At 46.5% G+C, this 24,815-nt stretch overlaps 1 protein-coding gene across 1 annotated transcript in view; it reads left to right on the top strand.

The window, feature by feature from the left end:
- The window catches only part of LOC129334623 (stimulated by retinoic acid gene 6 protein-like), a 94,230-nt gene extending 76,937 nt beyond the window's left edge, over positions 1-17,293 (top strand). The window contains exons 11-18 of the mRNA XM_054986840.1: positions 2,521-2,596; positions 4,989-5,070; positions 6,163-6,211; positions 6,683-6,800; positions 9,793-9,912; positions 13,341-13,504; positions 13,686-13,835; positions 16,029-17,293. Of these exons, the coding sequence (XP_054842815.1) occupies positions 2,521-2,596; positions 4,989-5,070; positions 6,163-6,211; positions 6,683-6,800; positions 9,793-9,912; positions 13,341-13,504; positions 13,686-13,835; positions 16,029-16,165 (896 nt within the window). The 3' untranslated portion in view covers positions 16,166-17,293. The remainder of the gene's footprint in view (positions 1-2,520; positions 2,597-4,988; positions 5,071-6,162; positions 6,212-6,682; positions 6,801-9,792; positions 9,913-13,340; positions 13,505-13,685; positions 13,836-16,028) is intronic.
- The last annotated feature ends 7,522 nt before the right edge of the window (positions 17,294-24,815 follow it).

Raw genomic sequence — 24,815 nt, 5'->3', positions numbered from 1 at the left:
GCTTTGTGGTCCCGATGTAAACTTGTCCACAGCTGCAGGATATACGGTATACTCCTGCAGAGGTGAGGGGGTCTCTACTGTCTTTTGCTGATCGTAGCATCTGTTGTATTTTTCGGGTGGGTCTGAATACTGCTTGAAGGTTATGCTTTTTCATAAGCTTTCCCATCTGATCAGTAATTCCTTTGATATATGGCAAAAACACTTTTCCTGTAGGAGACTGTTTTTCCTTGGTTGTTTGATTCATCCTGGGTTTGATTGCTCTTCGGATTTCATTTCTGGAGTAGCCATTTGCCTGAAGTGCATGGTTTAGATGATTAATTTCCTCATTGAGAAAGTGCGGCTCACATATCCGTCTAGCACGATCCACTAATGTTTTCATTATGCCTCTTTTCTGTCGGGGGTGGTGATTGGAGTTTTTTGTGTAAGTACCGATCAGTGTGAGTTGGTTTCCTGTAGACCTTGTGACCTAACTGAAAGTTTGCTTTGCGGATGACCAAGGTATCCAGAAATGGGAGTTTTCCCTCGATTTCTTTCTCCATTGTGAATTGTATGTTCAGGTGGATGTTGTTGAGATGATTCAAAAACCCCATCAATTCTTCCTCCCCATGGCTCCAAATGATAAATGTATCATCCACAAACTGGAACCATACACTAGGTTTGTGGGGTGCTGATTCTAGAGCTGTTTTATCAAAATGTTCCATGTAGAAGTTTGCTATAACTGGGCTGAGAGGGCTCCCCATGGCCACCCCATCCATCTGTTCATAGAATTCGTTATCCCATTGGAAGTAACTGGTTGTCAGACAATTATGGAATAAGGCTGTTACGTCCTCTGGGAAAATCTGATTAATAAGTGCAATAGTGTCTTTTACTGGAACCTGCAGAGAAGATTAGCACATCAAGCCCCAATCCATATGCAAAAGAACCTCCTCAGGATACAGTGAAGCCTCCCGCCATTAGCACTCCACACCCTGGGAAACTCTTACAGGATGACTCAGCTCAACCCCACCCCTCCTGAGTAGATACAAATGACCTGCCAACATCTTTTCCACACTGACACTGAGAGATCTCTGTCTTTTGGTGCTACACCTCTGAAGATGCCAGCCACAGCTGCTGGCGAAACGTCAGGAACTACAATGCCAAGACCACGGCAATGCAGCCTGGAAAACCCACAATAACCATCGTTTAGTGGTGTTGTGCCCCATGGAGAATTTTGCATTGCCTGCCATAGTTAAATGGTTTCCATATAATGGAAGTACTGGATTGTGGTTTGAGGGTCCACTGTTACTTGGAAAGGAAATGTGGAGATGGAAAGAGAAACTGAAGCTTGTCTAGAGCAACGGGCAGTTCCTGGCAATGGCACGCAGCTATTAAAAAGATGAGGTAAATCTGATCTTGTTTGGTGTATAGTTTGGACAGTGGGGCAGAATCTGACCATCATTGAGTACAGAGGCTGAGACAAGCTATTACGTATATATTTTTGTGTCCCTTTGTAATAGGCTATGAATCCCAAGTGGGATGGAAGTACTTAAATCAATAGATAACCCTCTCACGCAAGAGCTCCTATTCACCTTCCTTTTTCACACACACAAGAGTACAAGTTCTATCTGTCGCACATGTATCCCCTTTAGCTGGCTCAAAGGAAAAACGACAGGCCACTGGAAGCAAAATGGAGGAGGAAAATTCCATTACCCCCCACATGTTGCTTTCCAAAGTCTCCGTAACCCAGGCCCTGCTGACAAAGCCTAACGTCTGGGGTCAAGACCAATGTGATTATGTGAGCGAAATCTATTGTGTATATATGCAAAAGTAGTTGTTAGGAGCCAGGTGGAAGAAGGTTATGTGCACACGAGGTGTCTCCCACCTACTTCTAGGTCAACCATCAAGCCCTTCTGGGTTTGGAGCCACTCTCGCAGAATGCAGTGGCCTTTTGGGGAGTGGGGCCATTTTCAACGTGCCAGGTTTCTTTCTGTTGCCTCCTTATGGGCAATATATAAAACATTAGCACGGGAGCATCCTTAGTTCACCCTGAAGAGTCACCGTTGGCTAATCAAGCCTAGGTTTGCTGTTTGGTTACATCTGTGTGAATTAAACTTAGTTATCATATTTTTCCCTGCATTTCCTCCAAGTAGCTTAGGGCAGCATCCATGATTTTTCTCGTCCTCTATTTTATCTTCACAACGGTCCTGTGAGGTGAGAATTGCTGACCCGAGATCAACCAGCAAGCTCCAGAGCGAGCTGGAGTTTGAACCCGCGTCTCCACGGACCCAGTCCACTGATATCCACTGCACTGCGATGGCTCTCTGTGCCCAGACACAGAACAGTACGAACACTTAGAAGCTCAGTAAATGATCTTTGTTGTGCCTGTGTTTCAAAGTGAAACACGGAACCTTGATTCTAGAGCGTGTTGTTGTTCATTCATTCAACCAAGTTAGAATGTTGTCAGGATGGGGCGGGGTGGGGCGGGGGCGGGGCTACATGGAAATATCTCTGTATGAAAGATTATGGTTGCTTGTTCCGCAGGTGTCTGGATAGTCGCCACTGTTGCCTCCTCCCTCCTGAGTGTCTGTTACGTGTTGCACATCTTAGCCTGCTACAGGTACGGATAACCTTTGTGTTAGGAGTAACGCTGATGCCGAGGTAGTCCTGTCCAACTGCCTGAGCCTAAGTAGGTGATAAAAATGCAGTCTGTGCAGAGTAACTCCAGGGGGCTTAGGTTGGAGTAACTCTGCATGGTCGGTTGCTATAATTATAAACAGATTTGCGAACTGAAGACTGAGCTCATTGCTTAGCAAAAAGGCCCATGTAAATGGTAAATGTAGTTAGCTCTGGCACTTTGCGGGGCGAGGGGAGAAGAAGGGGTGACAGATGGGTTAGTGCCTGATCCTACAGGGTTTCCAAGTGCTTAACTATGAATCCACTAAATGCCGGGCAATATTACGAATGTCATTGTTTTGGGTGTATGGGGGAATTTGTTTTGCCTGCTTAAAGCTGTGGTTATGGAACATGGTACCTTGTGAGAGGGCAGCTGCTATTCCAGATCTGTCTCCAGGCCTTTCCTACTGGTTGATATAATCTGTGCTAGCTGAGGGCATTTCTGGTTATTCCTAGTTGATCTTTCATACTTTTCTGTTTACCCACAGCATATAATTTTATTCCTTCTTCTGTTTCGATTCTGACTCTTGGTTTTCTGATTACGTTCTCCTCTTGGCTCACTGTCTCTTCCAACCTCCTTCTGAGTGAGGGGCTTCCATTCTACAGCTGCACTTCTTAAGCAATAGTGATTTTCTGCACAATAACCACTCAGCTGAACAGTGTACTGATAGCCAGTGAGGAAGCCATGGGGGGTTTCGATGTGCACCAATGCAACAAAACATTTTCATGCTTTCCCCAACAACAACACAGAAAGGAAGTGGCTAAAGAAAGTGGAAACGTAGTTCTTTTTGTCAGAGTCTGGGGGAAATCCACCTGGCTGGTGATATGGCTGGTCCGTTGAGGGTTTAATGTCAAGGGGTTAGGTTTCTGAGCCCACGGGATGCTGGGCTGACAATCTGATGGGGACCATCCGGAGTAAGTAGCGTGGTCCAGTCCAGCAAATGTCAAGCTCCAAAAGCATCAGCTGAAGACCAGAAGGGCACGAAGCAGGAAGCGTCGTCCATGTAGGGTGGGAGGCTGAGTTCTGAAGGAGGCAGGTATTTAGTTGGACAAGATCCTCTCTCCAGTGTGAGAAACTGCTCAGACTGAGGAACAAGCGGTAGTGCTGGGATTTTTCAACCACTGTAGGATCTTGATTGGTCCTTAGAGTCAGCTAATTGTGGACCTAACAACCTGTTACATTTTCCCCAGAGACATCCCCAGACTGGCTTAAGAGACATATTCTGGAGTTAGGCTTTTCCCAAGAGCATGTGGGCCTGATTGGGATCAGGACTATGGTGTGCATGGGTGAAGGGGCATAGACCTGCTCTCCACACCATTTTGCTGGCCTAAAACTGCCGTCATTTGCCCCATTGGGGGCACCGAGTGTCGTGATGAGATATGAGTTGCATTTCCCCAACAGGGCAAATACTGGGTCCCTGGAGCCATTTCAGCTTAGGGAAAACTGCCAGCAGGGAGAAAGTTTCTGTTCCCTCTCTCGGTGTGCAACAGTTCCAATTCAAGTTGGGACTGACTGCATGCAGCTGAGAAACACAGAACTGCAGAATGTGTCTCTTGATCTGGCCTGAGAATGTTCTCAGAGAAAATATGATGCGGAATTATAGACCACAAAGTCCAAGAGTACAGTCAGGGCACAAGGCTTGTGTTGCAACACAGCCCGGAACACAGTCCCTGAGGGATGACCGTTCATCCTTCAGATTTCATGACAGAAACAGGGTCCAGCGCTGCAGGTGCCAGAATGTCCTCGCTGGGAATCCTGGCTTCAGGCATATCTATAGAAAGGATGCTTTACAGATCAACAGGAGGTATGGAGGGCTACTTTATTTATTTATTTATTTATTTATTTTGTCATATTTATATTCCGCCCTCCCCGCAAGCAGGCTCAGGGCGGATAACAGCATTAAAGCATTACTTGGCTGAACAACAACATTTGTCTGTAACCTTGTGGCCCAAGATGGTTGTTATACAGACAAATGGATACTGTTCATTCAGTTGTATAGGACGGTTGCTTCTTTTCGACTGTTGCTCCAATGGAACAGTGGACTTTAAGGTAATAGGGGGACTGGGGTGAGAGAGTTCTGATGTATACTAATATAGCAAAAACATTTGCATGCTTTTTGTTTTTTTAAAGAACGAATTCACTCCAGGTGGCAAAGCACCTAGTGGGTGATACACAGGAAGTGTGAAGGAAGCCAGGGCGAAGCTTCCTTCACACTTCCTGTGTATCACCCATTGGGTGCTTTGCCACCTGAAGTGAATTCGTTCTTTAAAAAAACAAAAAGCATGCAAATGTTTAATGTGAATCAGTTCCTTTTTTTTTCTTTGCTTTTTTCTAGAAAACACATCAAGCGGTTGAGGGTTGGCAACAAGTCCTTCCTGTTACCAGACATTACTGCAGTTTCACATTCTTTAAGTGCGGTGAGTTTTGGCTCTTTATCCTTGGAACGTTTCCCGCTACTGGCTCCGCAAACTTGTATTCTGTTTGAGTTGACTCCTATGCACTTCAAGAGTGTCGGGCTTCTTCCCTTTGGACTGTGGGGCATCTTTCCTATTTGTAGATGCCGCAAGCTTAGCTGTGCAGACCGTGTTAAAAATTAGGGTGTGTAATGGGGGCATAGTTTGTATGGAGTTCATTCTGGAGGTCTTCATAAGATAGATGTTGTGGTTCTCAGAAAGCCATCAGATAATCTACATTGTGGATGGTTGCGGGCAGGGCTTTTTTTCAGCAGGAATGCGGGGGAATGGAGTTCCGGAACCTCTTGAAAATGGTCACATGGCTGGTGGCCCCACCCCCTGATCTCCAGGCAGAGGGGAGTTGAGATTGCCCTCCGCGCCGCTTAGCGCGGCGCGGAGGGCAATCTCAACTCCCCTCTGCCTGGAGATCAGGGGGCGGGGCCACCAGCCATGTGACCATTTTCTCTGAGGGCAACCCACTGAGTTCCACCACCTCTTTTCCCAGAAAAAAAGCCCTGGTTGTGGGTATCTAAACTGCAGATCAGGAGCACTGTTGTATAGAGTAGCAGGTGTTATTTTTAGGCTGACACTTCAGCCCCGCTGATATTTTTCCTATCAGAGAGGAATCTGCGTTTTGTGCATTTGTGTGCATTAGTTAGCCTATGTGTGATTATTCTACACATACCACTTGTTGTTATGGGGCATGTAAAAGAAACTCGACACATGCTCTTAACGTGCACCTTTTAAACACAGTGTCATTTTGACTGCCCAAGAGATCCTTTGAATTGTGCTGTGAATCCTGTCTTTCTGACATCTCCTCGCACTGAAACCTGACAGAGACCTGCTCATGCCATAACTAGGTTTCCTCCTTAGAGATGCTATAAATAATAATAACAACAACAACAACAACAACAACATTTGATTTATATACCGCCCTTCAGGACAACTTAATGCCCACTCAGAGTGGTTTACAAAGTGTTATTATTTTTTGTTTCTGGATTATGGCTGTGGGATATCTGCGTAAATGAACTCTTCTTTTTTAAAAAACACCAACAGGTAGCAATGGCAAGATACTCTTCGTGGCAAATTGCTTACATGATATGGGGTATGTGAACATCCATGTTGTGGATATTTGGCCTAAATTATTGGGTGTTCCTGGGGTCTCCAGGTCCCTTGACTCCCCCCAGTGGGAGATTGGGAGCCTGGTTCTTACCCTGCAGCATCTGTAGAGACTCTCTTGCATGCACATACTCCTGGCTTGCATGATGACATCACTTCCTGGAGGTAACATCATCAAAGGATGGCCTGCATGTCAAAGGGCGCTCCCTGCGCTCCCCAATGGGCATGATTCGGCCTGAAATGGGCCTGCTGTGGAGTGCTGCAGGGCACGATTCGGGCCACAGTGGGCAGGGGGTGTGCCGTGCCGCCCATGAGGGGGCGCCCTGGGGAACGCGCCCCCCCACCGGCCAAGTAAGTGGGCGCGGGGCGAAGGGTGAGAGCAGGGGATCTCCCGCCCCAGGTGGGGGATTGGTACCCCTAGGTGCTCTTCATTTTGCTGATAACTTTTCTTTTTTAGGGTATACCATCATGCAGGTGATGCAGTGCGTGGCTGGGATGGTTTTCATGTATGTTGTGATTCTACCCATGATACATGGTCAGTGGATTGAACTTATCGACAAGTGGGGGACTACAATGTAAGTGCACTGGCTGTGGTAAAAACAAACAAAAGAATTATATAATTAATAAACAGTCAGTGCTTGAAGAACAGGCCATCTGCCTCTGGATGGAAACTTGCGGGACTTTCAAATAAACATCATCATCATCATCATCATCATCATCATCATCATCATCATCATCATCATCATCATCATCTAATTAGACTTATATTCTGCTCTTTCAGCAAGTGGTCTCAGAGTGGATTACAACCGTAATATACAATCAAACAGGGTAGCATAAGAAATATAAAAACATCAATATACAATTCATTAAAACAGCAGTGCATATATTGCACAACCCTCTAGTAATAACAAACCTGTCAAGAAACCTGTGGGGCAGGGTGGCCAGTTGAAAATAAGCAGCAGAACCAGAGGGGCATACGTCCCCCCTAGGGCAGGAGGCCAGTTGGATGGCTCGCCTGCCTCCACCACCATTTGCAGAATGGTAACAAATCCTGCAGGGCCCGGGTCTCCTCAGACAGTTCCACCAGGTTAGTGCCAGGGCCAAGAAAGCCCTGGTTCTAGGCAAGGCAAGGCAAGGCAAACCTCCTTGGGGCCAGAGATCACCGGCAGATGTTTGTCTGCTGAGTGGAGCACCCTCCAGGGAATATACTGTGAGAGGCGGTCCCAAAGCTATGCTGATCCGAGTCTGCTAAGGGCCTTAAAACCAGGGCTTTTTTTCAGCTGGAACACGGTGGAACGGAGTTCCGGAACCTCGTGAAAATGGTCACATGGCCGGTGGCCCCGCCCCCTGATCTCCAGACAGAGGGGAGTTGAGATGGCCCTCCGCGCTGCTGAGCGGCGCGGAGGGCCATCTCAACTCCCCTCTGCCTGGAGATCAGGGGGCGGGGCCACCGGCCATGTGACCATTTTCTCCAAGGGCAACCCACTGAGTTCCGTCACCTCTTTCCCCAGAAAAAAAGCCCTGGTTAAAACCAAAACCTTGAACCTGATCTGGAATTCCACTGGAAGTCGGTGCAGCTGGTGCAAGGCTGGTGTTACATGTGACCGGAATGGCATCCTGGTTAGAACACGTGCAGCCACATTCTGGACCAGTTGCAGCTCAGCATAAAACAAGTTACCGTAGTCCAACCTGGAGGGGACTGTTGCATGGATCATTGCAGCTAGATCGTGAGTCAAAAGGTAGGGAGCAAATTGCCTGATCTGTCAAAGATGGAAACCTTGACCCGGCAACTGCTGTGACCTGGGCCTCCATGAATAAGGAGGTTTCTAGGACCACGCCCAAACTCTTCACCATTCACATCGGCACAAGTGACACCCCACCGAGGGTTGGATCCCAGAACCTGACAGTCCATGACCGAGGTGCAGGACCTCTGTCTTTGTGGGGCTCAGTTTCAGTCAGCTCTGTTTAAACCACCCAGTCACAGCCTCCAGAGCCCTAGCCAGATTATCTGGAGCGGAGTCCTGGCTGGCTGGCTGTCCGTCAGCACATAAAGTTGCGTGTCATCAACATACTGATGAAAACGCAGGTCCAAAACTCCATACCAGCTGGGTAAGGGGGTGCATGTAGATGTTGAATAACATTGGGGACAGTGTAGCTCCCTGAGGAACGCCACACACTAAAGGGAGCAATAACCGCTCCCCCAGTGCCGCCCTCTATCCCTGACTGGAAAAAAACTAGCCACTGTAGTAACCCCGCATCAGCGAGGAAGAGAGTCTGTAGGTCATAACTGACTGTATCGAATGCTACTGTGAGATTCAACAACACCAGCAATGCTGACTCGCCTTGATCCAGATGTCTGTGGAGATCGTCTGTGAGGGTGACTAATGTCATCTCCGTCCCATGAACAGGATGGAAGTTGGACTGAAATGGATCCAGGACAGAAGAGTCCTTCAGGAATACCTGCAGTTGCTTGGCCACCACCCACTCAATCACGTTACCCAGAAACAAGAGGTTCAAAACTGGGCGGTAACTGGAGAGGTTGGTGGGATCTGTAGATGTTTTCTTCTGGACAGACTGCACCACCACTTTGTTCAACGCTTCAGAAAAAAAAACAGAGCTTAAGGAGAGATTAACGATGGCTTCCAGAGGAGCCTGGAGCCTGTCCTCTCTGGCCTTCACCAGCCGTGACGGGCAAGGGTCCAAGAGGCAGACGGTGGGCCTCACCAGCCTCAAGATCTTGTCGACCTTGTCTTGGGAGAGCAGACTGGTGGGATCTAACACAAGCCCAGAAGACAGCCAAGGAGCCTCCAGTTCTCTCACTGTACCAACCATGACCGGCAGGTTGTGGCAGAGAGACAAGATCCCCCCCCCCAGAAATGGCTCCCAAGAGCCTCACAGCTGATTTTTGAATTAACAGTTTGTCTGTCTCCTTGCAATAGGGAGACGAGTGACCGAACTATTTTAAACAACTGCGCCAGGCGTGAGCTTGTGGATGCAATGGAAGCGACGGAGAATTCCTTCTTCGTCGCCTTCACTGCTACTTCTTAGGCTTCCATAAACATCCTGTAAGATGTTTTTGCCTCTTAGGTGGGTAATGGATGTATCTGGCATCTAGTGTGCATGTAGGAAATGACATGTGCGTGAACACTAAGGCGCTATTCAGCAAGCACAGTGCAAAGTTAAATGCTGGAGCTGATGAAAGTTTTGAACCTCTTACAGGGAACCAAAAGAACAAGTGTCTCACTTATCATTTAAATCTGGGAGAGACAAGTTCAGAGCAAATGAATGCAGCAAACAGAAGGCAAAGTAGCCTTCTGCGCTGTTGGAGTGGGGGAGCAGCTCAGGCCGTTGTCTTTGGCATGACAGTTGTGGTGTGTGAAGCATGTTGGAAGGTATAAATGCGGTAAAAACAGCCTTAATCTTAGCCAGTGAATAGAAACTACACAAGAGCAGGACTTTAGGGACCCAGGCCAAGAAGTGGGCAGGCTCAGTTCTCTCTACAGAGCTTCTGATAGCCTCTGTTTTCCTAGAAGAATAACCCTCTTTTGTTTACCTTCTCTGCTTCAGCCTCTCCATCGTCATCATTATGGCAATCAAGAAGCTTCAGTTTTTGGCTGCATCAAGGTTCTTTCTTCAGCCCAAGATTTCACCACTAGACAAGCAAAAGCCATTAGCTCTTGATAACAGGTTGGTGCCTGCAATAGAGACTCTTCCCCCCCCTGTTCCCATTCCCTGGGTTTAGTTGTTCCTCTACATGGAACGCACAGTACCTGTGCAAGTTGGAAACGGAGCGTGAGGAAGGCCGCTGTTGCTCGTTAGCATGTTTATTTCAACATGTTTGTTTTAACCTCAAAAGTTAGAAATGTGATGAATTCTGGTTGTGTGAAAGAATACCTCCACTTCTCTTCCACCTGGCCCAGTGTCTTAAGATCTTTTGAAGAAGCTGTATAGTTACCTGAGGCGTGCTTGGCCACTGTGAGATGCAGAACTTTGTTGTATTTATGTAATTCCATGCCCACAGAAACTCACTTGACCGATTCTTTTCCTATGCTTTATAAACCAATTTTGTTCCAGAAAAAAGTTACCCATTGGGAATTGCAGCTATTTATAGATTTCTTTTTTTTTGTAAAAATTTTATTGGATTAGAAATATATCGTATCATATCATTTACACTCACATTCCTTTAAATTTCCAATTCTAACCCCCTCCCATTCCCCCCCCTTTTGTTGACTTCCAACAGTTTTCCAACCCCTCATCTATTTTCCCTTTACTCATATGAATTTTACTATATTTATTATAATATACTTTCAAATTCTTCTAAGCTTATCTATCATATTTGTGCTATTTCTGATTCCTTTCAATAATATTTATTCTGATCACCTATACTCTATTTTACTCTTTCTACTCTCTTCAATATGGGACAGGCAATTTGCCCCACCTTATACATATTTTCTAGTACTTCTATAAACTTTGCATGTATTCATAATAAATCAATCAATTTGACTTATATTCTATATATGTTGCTCCTTACTTCCTTTTACATATCATATCCAATATAATTATCTAATTTCTCCGTTATAGAGCTATTTAACTAGAGTAATCCATTCATATATTCGTTTAACATAAGTCAATCTATTATTTCCACATTTCACCTGCTGATATGTATCCACACCCTTTTGCAACTATTATTTACGTCAGAAAGATATTTAGTTTAGCTTTTATCCTTACATTTCTTATAATAATAGCACTACTGATACTCTATATAATAATCCAATATGGTATTTGCTTAGAATTATTCAGTCAACTCTCCCCCCCTCGGTATAGTCACTTCCCTCTTCTTCCATTGTGTTTCAGTAATTTTCAAACTGCCACAGTTCTCCACCCACCTCCCATTTTTTCACCAGATATTGTTTCAGCTTCTCCCAGTCCTTGTTAAACTGCCCTGGGTCAAGGTCTCTCAATTTTCTTGTCATTTTATCCATCTCCGCCATGTACAGCAATTTGTAAATCCAGTCCTCGATAGTTGGCACTTCTTGTACTTTCCACTTCTGCGCATACAAAAGTCTAGCTGCTGCTGTCATATAGAATAACAATGTCCTGTATTGTGCTGGCATATCATTGCATGCAGCTATTTATAGATTTCATTGCAGCAGCACAACTCTTGCCTTGTTTAAATTTCAAATTGCATGTTACAATGTTTTGTGGTTTTGTTTTATATGGCTTCTTTGTTTTTTATTGGGTTTTGCTGCTAATTGACTTGGAAATCCCTTCATGGACCATAGAAAAGAGCCAGAGTCCAGTAGCACCTGTAAGACTAACAAAATATGTGGTAGAGTAGGAACTTCTATGAGCCACAGCTCACTTCTTCAGTATCTAGAGAAGCGAGCTCTGACTCACAAAAGCTCACCCTTGTTAGTCTTATAGGTGCTACTGGACTCTGGCTCTTTTCTACTGCTACAGACAAATGAAAACAGCTAGCCATCTTAGAGAGTTCATCAAGTTGAAAAGTGAATTAATTATATATATGTGTATGTGTGTGTGTGTATATATATAAATAAAATAAATTATATATTTTATATCCTACTATATAATTCCCTTAGCGTCTATCCGACGACTCACATGGATGCTGGTGTGCATGCCCGGGCGCACCAGCATAAAAAGGCGCCGGGGAAGGCCGCTTTCGAGGGCGCCAGGGAGGCCTGGCCAGCTGCCACCGGCTGCTGAGCCCAATTGGCGGCGAGCCGGAGAGGGCAGCGGGCTGGCAAGCCTCGGGGGAGCCGCGGCGGGGGAAAAGTGCCTGCAGCCCGCCGTCCTCGGACCCCCGCGGGAGCTGAGCAGAGCTGCTTGCGGCAGGGACGGGACGGGGCGGTGGGGCGAGGTCGAAGCGCTCGCTGCCTCCTCAGCCCCGCCAGAGCCGGGCACGCCGCTCTCTGTGGACCTGGGCCGAGGGGGCAACCTACGAGGCCCGCAGGAGCCGCAGCGCGCCGCTTTCCTCGGACCCAGGCGACGAGGCGAGCGCAAAGAGCCGCCGCCCGATGACGCCCACATGAGCCATGGCGCTTCGCTCTCTGCCTGCCCGCCGTCCCTGGCTCCACATCCCGGCTGCCACCCTCCCCACCCCGCCATTGCCTCCCTCCCTGCCCTTCCTCCCCAGATCCCTGCTCCTCCACCCGCCCAAGACCCCTCCCTTGCCCCTCTACCTGCCAATCCTTGCACCCCCCTCCTGCTCCACCTGCCCAAGACCCCTCCCTTGCCCCTCTACCTGCCAATCCTTGCACCCCCTCCTGCTCCACCCGCCCAAGACCCCTCCCTTGCCCCTCTACCTGCCAATCCTTGCACCCCCTCCTGCTCCACCTGCCCAAGACCCCTCCCTTGCCCCTCTACCTGCCAATCCTTGCACCCCCTCCTGCTCCTCCACCCGCCCAAGACCCCCATTCCCTCCCTACTTGCCATTCCTCCCCAGCCCCCTTCTGCTTCTCCCCTCTCCCCCCATTGCCTCCCTACTTGTCATTCCTCCCCAGACCCCTTCTGCTTCTCCACCCTCCCAAGACCCCTCCCTTGCCGCTCTACCTGCCAATCATCCCCACCCCCCTCCTGTTTCTCCACCCTCCCCACCCCCCATTGCCTACCTGCCATTCCTCCCCAGACCCCTTCTGCTTCTCCACCCTCCCCAAACCCCCATTGCCTACCTGCCATTCCTCCCCAGACCCCTTCTGCTTCTCACCTCTGCCCAGACCCCCTTTGCCCCCCACCTGCCAGCCCTTCCTAACCACCTCCCCCCCCCAGCCCTCCCCAGCTTTCTAGATCCCGTTGTATTTATTTGCACAACGGGCTCTGTTTCTAGTGTATATATAATGTCGGTCAGCTGTCAGTCAACTACTTTTAAGCATTATTAGCCATAACCAATAAGAAACAGTGCAACAGTCATGCTTGGTTTTCTCCAACAGCAAATTCCCTTGGTCCTGTCTCAAAACTTTTCTGGGACGTGGAGCGTGATCCTGTGCGGATCTGCCTAATTCGAAACCTATTGTAATCAATGGGGGTAGATTGAAGTAACTCTGCATAAGTTTACCCTGGTAGGTCACACTTGGGTTGTGTCTACTGTTCCTTTACAGAAAAGCATTCCAGAACTTCACCTACTTCTTGTTCTTCTGCACTGTGGTGGTGGGCTTGTTTTCCTGTCTGATGAGACTGTTGCGCAGCATTGCTTTGGGAACCTGGCTGATTGGACGCATAGACAGGCCGGTCATGCCCAAAGGCTATGAAGCCTGCGATATGGGTAAGTGTTGGGGACAATCTAGAGGGTTCCAACACAGCCATAATCTTCCATTGTATATGGTTGTGATGGGGAACCTTTGGTGGAAATGTTCCATTTGTAATTGGTGACTCTGGCTAACAACCCTGAGAGATGGGGAAGGGCACCTGGATATGCATCAGAGAATAATGATATCTCCCTACAGGTTTCAAGACCTGGGTTGGTATGCTGCTCATGGATCACTACCATACGAATCCCGTCCTTGTTTCCTTCTGCCACATCCTTGTTACTAAAAACAGAGAACGAGAACTGCAGAGAGCTAGATACAAGTCTGAGACTGAGCTGCTGGGAAAAGGTAAAAAGTGCCGCAGGATGCTAGCAGTCAAATTTCATCTATTTGTGCACTTGCTGAGTGTGTTTCAGGAAGGAGAGGAGAGGAACCCTGTAAAGAAACTTGTATACCGCAAATCTTCTCTCACTCTATTCCTGACTCTTAGTAGGTGAAGGATTAATGGAGCTCTCTCAGAGCCAAGCTACAAGTGACTTTTTTCACATGGAGAACACGTGATTGTTCTCGCAAGTTTTCCTGGGAACCGAAGTCCCAGTGTCCTTCCCCTCTCTGTTAGAATCGCTGCCGGAAGAGCCAGAGAAAGCCAGCGGCGGCAGCAGCTTTTGCAAATTGTTCCTCCAGCCACAAGCCTGCTCTCAACGATCATTTGGGGGAGGGCAGCTGCTACTTTCTCCCTGGGCGTCCTGCCCCTAGGGAGCTGCTCTGGAGAAAGCCGCCGTGTCGGTGAAGCTTCAGCCGCAGCGACAGCGGAAGAATCTGCTGCTGCTCTAACATGCCCTCATTCCAGTTTTTCTCTAGGAGCTCAGAAGCAAGGGAAGGGCGGCTTTCTCCAGAGCAGCTCCCCGGGAGCAAGACGCCCAGGGAGAAAGTAGCAGCTGCCCGCCCCCAAACGATCATTGGGAGCCCTCTTGTCCAGCAGGCTTGTGACTGGAGGAACGATTGTCAAACGCTGCCTCTTCAGGCAGCGATTCTAACAGAGAGGGGAAGGACACTCGGACTTCACTTCCCAGGAAAACTTGCGAGAACAATGAAGTGTTCTCCACGTGAAAAAAGTCACTTGTAGCTTGGCTCTCAGTTTGAAGATTCTGTTGCATTTGAGATTTGGCTTATTCTGACAGGGGGATGGTTTCTTTTTTGGACTAAATGTTCATAATTACATCCCATACCTTGAAAATTATGCCCCAGTTGAAAATCAGGCCACAGTCTGCATCAAAGGGCTACATTTTAATACCAATTAGCATCAAACTTCAGATTTCAGTGTGGCATGAAGTGTTCTTAACTGTTTTGGGGTGCATTTCATGTACCCATCTTGACCTGTAAATCGTTTCTCCTTCAGAAACTTGAAATTTAATGCACACATTGTTCAAGACACGCTGGCTGGCGGCAGATAAATTTTTTTTGAGGAGAAAGTATTAGGAGGGGTGTTGTTATCCAGTGTTGCTTCCGTTCACACCTCATTGTGTGCCTCAAAAAATCAGATTCAAAATACGATCAAATACTGGAAGGATCTAAACAATGAGATATTTCTGCCTCTCCATCAAAACAAGAAACATGAAGTGTATACCAAAATGATTAAGGCATTTTCACATCATCTAGATAATGTACATAATAATTTGAGTTGGGACTTGAATGAATAAGGAAAGAAATGGGTCTCTGTGTGGCGTGAGTGCTGCTGCTTCACCCTCCAGGGTGGAGAAAGTGTCTCCTTTTAAGAACTCAACCATCCCTGAATTGTCTCTAGTTGCTTTGAGAAGAAAAAGGGGGGGGGGGAAGTCAAGTTTTTCGTTTTAGTGGTAAAGTAATATGTCATGATACTCTTGTCTCCATGTAATACTCCCATGTGAACCTACTCTGAGATTATCCTCAGAGGCCCTGCTTCAGTCGCCCCTGCCGCCTGATGCTAGAAAGGTAGCAACTTGGACAAGGGCCTTATCAGTGGTAGCACCAAAACTTTGGAGCTCTCTCTCCAGGGAGATTTGTCTGTCTCCCTCTATTATTGTGTTCAGTGAGAGGTGAAGACTTTTTTGTTTTGTGTGGCATTCCCTCACTGACTCTTACTAACTCTTATTAGCATTCCTCCCTGTTCATGTGTTTATATGTGTATGCATTTATATGTTTAATCTAATTGTTTTAAATATTGTATATATATATTGGTATTTTAAACACTGTGTTAATGGTGGTGGAAAACCTTGGGGTTTTCAAGGCAAGAGACTAACAGAGATGGTTTGCCGTTATCTGGCAAGGTCTTTCTTAGAGGTATTCCAGCCAATTACTAACCAGGGCCGACCCTGCTTAGCTTCCGAGATCCGACAAGACTGGGCTTGCCTGAGCTGTCCAGGTTGGGGCAATTTGAAATATGCATGATGCAAATTTGACAGGGATTTTGAGGAAATATCACTTGAGGAGCTGCCCAGGATGACAGAGAGGAGATAGGTGGATTGTATGTGTTCGGAATTAAGTTCGGTTACCTTCTTTTAGATCCTAGGATGTTGGCTAGATCCAGGACAAGATGGCTGTTGCTCTACACCCTGCTCAACAACCCCAGTCTGAGGAAATTCAGGAAGCCCAAATCAGGGCCTCAGTTGGTGGATTTCCCCCTGAAGTGTTCCGTCTGAGGAACTCTGCAGCTGAAGTGGAGTCACTGAAGATCATAGAACAGACACTCTGACTGGCAAACGGAGAACTGCTATTTGAACATGGCCTGCAGAGAACCTGACAAACGAGTGGAAAGATAGGGATGTCCAGGGGGTACCAGTGGAGGTCCCCAACCTCGTTGAGCCTGTGAACACTTTTGGAATTTTGAGAATTTTGATGCTGGATCCAAGGGCACGAACACGGCTATGGCAGAGGGGTACTGTTGTTTTAGGTTCTGTGCACATCTCTGGGGACGTGGGGGCTGAAAGCCGACTCAATGCTAGCAATTTTCCAGTTCCTGGCTGGGATCTGGCCGCCATTTCCTGCCTCCTAGGCAGTGCTTCTGTGTTTAAGACTTATGATATTGCCATATTCATAACCCTTCTTGACATGAGAGCAGGTTGGACTGTTAACGTATGATAGACAGCTGTTTCTGAATCCATGTGTCCTGCAGATACATACAACATGGCTCCTGGGCTCTTTTGAAGCACATCCGGCTCCAATGAGTGGCTTTTTGCTTTAGGGAATAGATATTTTGGGAGAAGAATGTAATGGGTGCCAGCAAACACATCAGGGACCATTATGGTGTCCAATGGACACTGATGGGCATTGCAAAGTTGAGGGCTACTTGCTGCCCACTTGCTTATATTGTTTTCCAAACTGACATCTTTAAGAGAGGAGGCAGAATAAAAGCTGAAAGAGCTAAACGAAGCAGGGGCATGGAATGCATCGACATTGCGCCTGCGACTCTGATGTGTCGAGATGACACTTCCTTAAAACAAGTCAGACCGTTGTTCTGTCAGGGTGAGTGCTGCCTACTCAGACAGCAGCTCTTCAGGGTTTCAGGTCTTCTTACTTTCTGCTCTTTTAAAACTCAGAGGTGCTCAGGACTGAACCTTGGAATCATCTGCTCTGTTATTGAGCCACATCAATCTCTCAGGGAAGAGGAATATGAAAGATACCTTTACCAAACATGTGCTTTTAGAAGGCAGAGAATAGGATATGAACTATAAAAATGAGAGGGTGGAAAGCGGAGAGATGGGTGGGAAGAAAGAGAATGGAGAACGAAATAATGGCCGTTTCCACACGGCTTACCTCTGCCCATAACGACCCGGTAGATCGCGCAAAAAACGCGGAAAATCGCCTTTTCTCATGCAAGATTTGCACGACGTCACATAACGTCGTGCAAATCTCATGTGAGAAAACGTGATGTTTCACGTTCTTTGCGCCATCTACCGGGTCGTTATGGGCAGAGGTAAGCCGTGTGGAAACGGCCACCAAAAGGTTTGTGACAGAAGGATGGAGTTTTTAGGGGGAAAGAAGCACAAGTTCTCATGTGCCTTTAATCAAAGAAGGCTGAAAGGACCTGCATTGAGGTGGATGGAGGCATTTGTGTCCAGTATGCTTTTCAGCACCCGTGTTTCATTCTGGCCTCTGCACATTAGACAGGGTCATAAAAATGGGAATTCAGCTAAGGGCTTACGGCCCCCTGCTAACCTGTAAGAAAGCAAGGGAATTGGGAAAGGGCTGGACCAACCCCACGTTGTCTTGAATAACTCATCTGCTCTGAACCTTTTCCCTTCTGTTGACAGGCTGTGGGACAGAGATGACTCTGGTGGCTTTAGCAGATGATCTTTTGTCTTTGTTGCTCTTACAGGGTTTAACTTGGGGACGTGTTTAGAGGTGTAAGTAGGTATTGCAGGGTGTGCTTTGGATTGGTTTGAATCCTTATGGACCAGACTCAAAAATTTTGCTATTGGAGACCAGGGCTTTTTTTCTGGGAAAAGAGGTGGTAGAACTCGGTGGTGGAACTCAGGACCGCACAATGACGTCACTTTGTGTCGGTTGGAACAAGGGGGAAGTTTTTTAAAGTTTAAACCAGCCTCAGAGAAAATGGTCACATGGCCAGTGGCCCCGCCCCCTGATCTCCAGAGAGAGGGGAGTTTAGATTGCCCTCCGTGCCCCTCTGTCTGGAGATCAGGGGGCGGGGCCACTGGCCATGTGACCATTTTTGCTGAGGACGATTTAAACTTTAAAAAACTACCCCCTTGTTCCAGCTGACCCAAAGTGATGTCTTTGCACGGTACCAGAAGCATGTGCGCACTTTGCACATGCGCTTGTGCTACCAGGGGCACCGCCTCCTGCTAGGAGTTGCCCTCTGTGCTGGCAACCCACTGAGTTCCACCACTTCTTTTTCCAGAAAGAAAGTCCTGCAGATGCTCATGTGATAAAATTGAAACCATTGAACATATGATTAGAGAGTGTCCTATATTTAATGAATTGAGGGCTAGCCTAATCATCCGTATTCTGAAAAATAAGGAACTACCTAGTGTGAGAGCCCAGGTGACATGGTTACTGTTGGATACGGATGATCCCGTTACTCTTTCTATGGCAAAATATATAGGGGCAACAATTAAACATCAGAGACATGATACCAAGTCAGGTTCTTCCCATTTTAATTTCTGCTTAAGGCAATAGCCGTATGCAGTACTAGACAGATAGACTAGACTAGATTATAGACTAGACTATTGTAATATATGGGTCTGTCCTTGAAGACAACTCAGAAACTGCAGTTGGTACAGAATGCCACAGATTGGTTATTGTGAGGAATTAGGTGGAGCATAGATACCGCACCCATTCTGTAGTTACTCCATTGTTTGCCCATCAGTTACTGGGTTAAATTCAAGGTGCTGGCCATCACATAGAAAGCCCTTCTTGGCCTTGGCCCCTCATAGCTGCAGGATTGCCTCCCTCCCTGTGCTCTGCCATGACAGCTTTGCTCACCTGAGCAGGGCCTTCTGGAGGTGCCACTCTGCAAATGGGCTTCTCTGCTGCGGCTCCCGCCTTGTGGAATTACCTGCCTGAGGTGACCAGAAAGGCCCTGTTCTTCTGGCATTCTGCAAACAATGTTAAGCAGAATTGTTCCGGAGGGCATTTCTCTAATGATAACGGGAGTACTGTAACAGCCCTTTCCACACAGCCTTTGTCAACCGTTTTGGCTGTTGGTTGACTGTTGATTTTTCGTGCCATTTCAGAGAAAGACGCCTATGTCCCATTTGCAATGCAGGGTTGACTGCCTTTAAAAAAAACTGTTTTCCCATTCTCAGGTTTTCAGTGCACTTCCCACTTACTGCAGTATACTATTTGAAATGTCTGCAGTGCTTCTGACTGTACCACCTTTTTATTTTCCTGTCCATTTCTGGCTCATTCTTTTTTGAACATATATAGATTAGCTGTATAGCACTGTAACAACAGATGTAACAGATTCTCTGAATTTCCAGCTTTCATTTTTTAAAAAATTAAGCCTCTAGCCCCTTCCATTACAGAGATTTTCCTTATAGCTCTGCAATGGAAGGGCCTAGAGAATTGCTTTTTAAAAAACGGATGCTCAGAATTCAGATGTCCTGCAACCACCTATTGATACAGCACTATAGTGCTATAGCAATATTTTTGTGCCTTTTTTTCTAATGCGAAAGCCTTGGTGGCCCAGAGGAGAGGGGTTAGCTCCTTCCTGCACCAAAAGAAGTGACACTGTTTGAAATGGCTGCAGTGATTGACATACGGCTCATAAACAGATGCAAATGTTTGAAACCGCGACCCCCATATCACTTTACACAAAGTCAGGGCAGCAACGGACAACAAACGGGTTAAAATGGAAGTGTGAAAGGGGCCAAAAGAACAGTTCAGGAAGGTGCTTTAGTAAATCCAGAGGAGTTAGCCATGTTAATCTGTAGTAGCAAAACAGTAGAGTCCAGTAGCGCCTTTAAGACTTAAACAACTCTATAGTAACATAAGCTTTCAAGAACCACAGCTCTCTTTGTCAGATGGATCTGATGAAGAGAGCTGTGGCTCTTGAAAGTTTATGCTACAATAAAGTTGGTTAGTCTTAAAGGTGCTACTGAGCTCTTTACTATTTTGCTTTACTAAAGGAACTGAGAACTATACTACTATGTAAAGTATGCATTACCTGTTTGCTGTATGTATTACCCGGCTCTCACTGCATTTTCTGCTTATGTAATAATATATTCTGCATCATTTAACATACCATGTCTACTACTTCATTTCTGATTTCTGTCATCCAAACCTTATTATACTGTTTATAAGATGTTTCGTCCTACTGATTGCAATGACTTACACTATGTAATCTGCCTTGAGTCTGAGGAAGACAGACCATAAATAAAGTAAATAAAAATAAAAGTTTCCTTTCCATTTCTCTTAGCAACAGATCTATCAACCATGCAAAACATCCTTGGAGAGTGGGACAGAGTGGAGATCAAAGGGTATCTGCTACATACACTTGTTTTCTTCAAGATGGGTATCTGTGTTTGTCTGAAGCAGTAGAAAAGAGCAAGAGTCCAGTAGCAACTATAAGACTAACAAAATTTGTGGTAGAGTATGAGCTTTCGTGAGTCACAGCTCACTTATTTGAAGATTGGGATTTTCTACACAGTCAACTTATTCCTGATTTTCTTAGCAGTCAGTCCCCAAGCAATGGAATTGGTTTGGGTGTAGTTCTTCCTCACATCTGCCCCCTGCTGGTGTCCCTGGCCGTGCTTGCAGCAGGTGAGAGAAGAATTCTCAGCCTAGATGTTTCAAGTTGGCAGCCATCTTCCCTCCTCCTCCTCCTTAAGAGTCCCTAGTAGGGGTGTGCGCTTCAGGCCATTTGCCTGAAGTTATAGCAAACTTCTACATGGAACATTGAAAAAACAGCTCTAGAATCAGCACCCCACAAACCTACAGTCTGGTTCCAGTTCGTGGATGATACCTTTATCATTTGGAGCCATGGGGAGGAAGAATTGATGGACTTTTGAAACCACCTCAACAGTATCCACCTGAACATACAATTCACCATGGAGAAAGAAACCGAGGGTAAACTTCCATTTCTAGATACCTTGGTCATCCGCAAAGCAAACTTTCAGCTAGGTCACAAGGTCTACAGGAAACCAACTCACACGGATCGGTACTTACACAAAAACTCCAATCACCACCCTCGACAGAAAAGAGGCATAATGAAAACATTAGTAGTGCAAGACGGATATGTGAACCGCACTTTCTCAACGAGGAAATTAATTATCTAAACCACGCACTTCAGGCAAATGGCTACTCCAGAAATGAAATCAGAAGAGCAAGTAAACCAAGGATAAATCAAACAACTAAGGAAAAACAGTCTCCCACAGGAAAAGTGTTTTTGCCATATACCAAAGGAATCACTGATCAGATGGGAAAACTTATGAAAAAGCACAACCTACAAACAGTATTCCGACCACCAGAAAAATACAACAGATGCTACGATCAGCAAAAGACAGTAGAGACCCCCTCACCTCTGCAGGAGTATACCGTATACCCTGCAGCTGTGGACAAGTTTACATTGGGACTACACAGCGTAGCATCCAGGCAAGAATAAAAGAACATGAAAGACACTGCAGACTTGGCCATCCTGAAAAATCAGCAGTGGCTGAACATAGCCTAACTCAAACAGGACACAGTATCCTATTCCAGGACACTAAAATACTTGACAACACTTCCAACTACTTTGTCAGACTGCACAGGGAAGCCATTGAAATTCATAAGCATAAGCACAATTTCAACAGGAAAGAAGAGACTTTAAGAATGAATAGAGCATGGTTTCCAGTCCTGAAAAACACCAGGCTAACAAAACACTCTATACCCAACAATAGCCCTGCAGAGATGATTAGCACATCAAGCACCAAGCCACATGCAAAAGAACCTCCTCAGGATACAGTGAAGCCTCCCTCCATTAGCATTCCACACCCTGGGAAACTCTTAAAGGATGACTCAGCTCAACCCCACCCCTCCTGAGTAGATATAAATGACCTGCCAACATCTTCTCCACACTGTGACACTGAGAGATCTCTGTCTTTTGGTGCTACACCTCTGAAGATGCCAGCCACAGCTGCTGGCGAAACGTCAGGAACTACAATGCCAAGACCACGGCTATACAGCCCGGAAAATCCACAACAACCATCACTTCATAATGCTTTGGAAAGCTTTGTGTAGAGCTGCAGCACATTCTTGCCATTTGCAAACGGCAAGAAAAGTGATGCTTTGAGCTTCCCACCTGTTTTTACCCAATGGGAGTGGGGAAGAGGGGGTTGTAGTGACTCACTACAACCCTCTCCTCCCACCTCCCATCGGGCATTTCAAGATTGCTTCTTCCAGTTTGTATCCTCTAATTGTGAAATTCATCTGTTTTTCTCACAGCCAAGACATACGAAATTTGATGTGTCTGGACTTTCTTGGTGGCCTCTCATCCAAATTACCAACCAGGACGTACCACACCTAGCTTCCAAGCTCTGAAGAGATCAGGGCCATCCAGGTTGGGGCCAATCAATTGCTGTTCCCCCAAATTACTACCTGAGTTAAATGGCTCCCTTACCCTCCCGGGAGACCTGGCCCTGGCTCTACATGTGTAGCGAGTTCAGTAGAGCTCCTCCTCTTTGTCCCATACACAATCAAGACTCAGTTCTCCATCACATTGTATTGAGGCCATGTGACATGGTATGAAAGTATTATCTATATATGGCCCATCGACAACTGAAAATGATTTGGTTTCCTTATGTATTAATTGTGTGTGTGTGTGGTGCCCTAAAGTCAGAGTTGACTTATGGCGACCCCTGCTGGGGTTTTCATGGCAAGAAACTATCAGAGGTGGTTTGCCATTGCCTGCCTCTGCAGCCCTGGTCTTCGCTGGAGGTCTCCCAATCAGTGGCGGACTGGCCAGGGTGTCAGCTTGCCCAATGACAAGTGGGCCCTGTGGGCTCCTGATGAAGTGGGCCCCCTTAAACATTAGACAATATTAGAAGAATCCCACAGCGGGATAAAAATGGTGGCTGCCAGGGGACGCTCTAGAATTGTCTTTCTCCTAATTTCTATGGTAACACAGAGTGGAAAGCTAGAGCGCCTGGGCTGCTGGAGGGCTGGTGGCTGGCTGTTTCGCCCCCTCCCCCAGTTCAGAGCTCATTAGCTCAATGCAGGGATCCTCGTGGGTTGGCTCCACCCCCCCTTCAGCCCGGGGTTGTGGGCCCTGTACGGGGTGTGTGCGCTGGAGTAGGCAGTCCTCACCCCCACCGTGCGAGAGGTTTGCCTCCCAGGAGCTGCAGCTGCCTACTGCCTGGCTGTCCTCCCAGTGCCCTGCCCCGCCACAGGAGAACAAAACAGAGATGAGTCGCCCTCTCCACTTTCTCAGCCAGCGCTGTCCTCTCTGTGTGTGTTGGGGGGGGGAGGCTGTGAGGCCCAACAAGCGAGTGGAGTAAGCAAGCAAAAGAATGTGTGTGTGCATGAGTGTGTGCGTGCACGTGCATGAAAGAGAAAGAGAAGTCTGGGCTGCAGAGCCAGCAGGGATTGGAGAATGCAAGCAAAAGAATGTTTCTGTGTGCACGCGTGCGTGCGTGCGTGCATGGACTCGGTGGCATTTCCCAGTCTGGACCTGGCAACCCAACCCCCCACCCCCCAAAATGCAGTCTCCCTCCTACCCCCCATACCTGCACCCTTTTCTGCCTTTCTCCTTCTATTTGTATGATAACCTTTATGAACTTTATAAATTCATCTGCCCACTATCAGTTACTCGAGTCCAATGTGAGAGGGCATTTTCAAAGCTAAAGATCATAAAGAGAAGGCTAAGAAATTCACTGTCTGAGGAGAACTTGGGATCATACGTTGCTATCCATTGAAAAGGAATTGTTAGATGAACTGGATGCAGACGCAATTATTGACAGATTTTGAACTACCTATTAACGTGTAAAATGTTCAGTACAAGCAAACTATTTAAAAATATTCACCACAAAATTTAAAAATTCAATTATAACAATCTGTATTTACATTTAGTGTCTAGTGTATACTGCCAGTAATATGTACAATATGTACACTGTAATTACTAACAAATATGCATTTATTTCGCAAAAATTTAAATTGTACCTCTTTTCCACTTACGTATTTTTTGAAAAATTTATTTATTTCTTATAAAAATTAAATGATAGCCTTATAGTTGTGGGCGGGCCCCCTTTGTCTCCTGGCAACCAATATTTTTAGACCCCGACCGCCTCTGCATCCAATTACTAGCCAAGGCTGACCCTGCTTAGCTTTTGAGATCTGACGAGATCAGGCTCACCTGGGCTATCCAGGTCAAGGCATGTATTAATTATACGGCTTACAGATTTTGCTTTTGGACTAAATTAAATCCCATAACTTTTGCAACAGACTAAAACAATGTCAACCTTTGTGGAGTGGCAGAAGCCCAAGTACCGTCCTTCTGAAGCGGACTTCCTTCTGGCCGAGCAGTTAGACACAAGATCTCTTCAGCCCTCCGGCTAATGTCTGAAACAGTTAAATATGTATGTGTGGCCTAGCAATCAATGCTTAAGCAATAGCTTTGTATCTTTGTACGCCTTTGAGGATCTCCATCTTCTCATCGGTTTCTTGTTCATATTGTCATTATTTGAAGGAGCTTGGTACTCATCACTCTGAACCGTAACAGTGTCTGACTAGCACGGAAACCTCCCGAAGTGTTTTACCGAAGAGTTGGAGAATATCCGCTTTCTGCTAACATGAGGTCAATGTTTAACTAAATGTTTGTTTTGTGCCTTCAGTGAGCATTGTGGTAACTGAGAATTG

Source organism: Eublepharis macularius, chromosome 8 (genome assembly GCF_028583425.1).
Source record: "Eublepharis macularius isolate TG4126 chromosome 8, MPM_Emac_v1.0, whole genome shotgun sequence".
NCBI lineage: Eukaryota > Metazoa > Chordata > Lepidosauria > Squamata > Eublepharidae > Eublepharis > Eublepharis macularius.
This window is presented reverse-complemented; position numbering and strand designations above follow the sequence as displayed.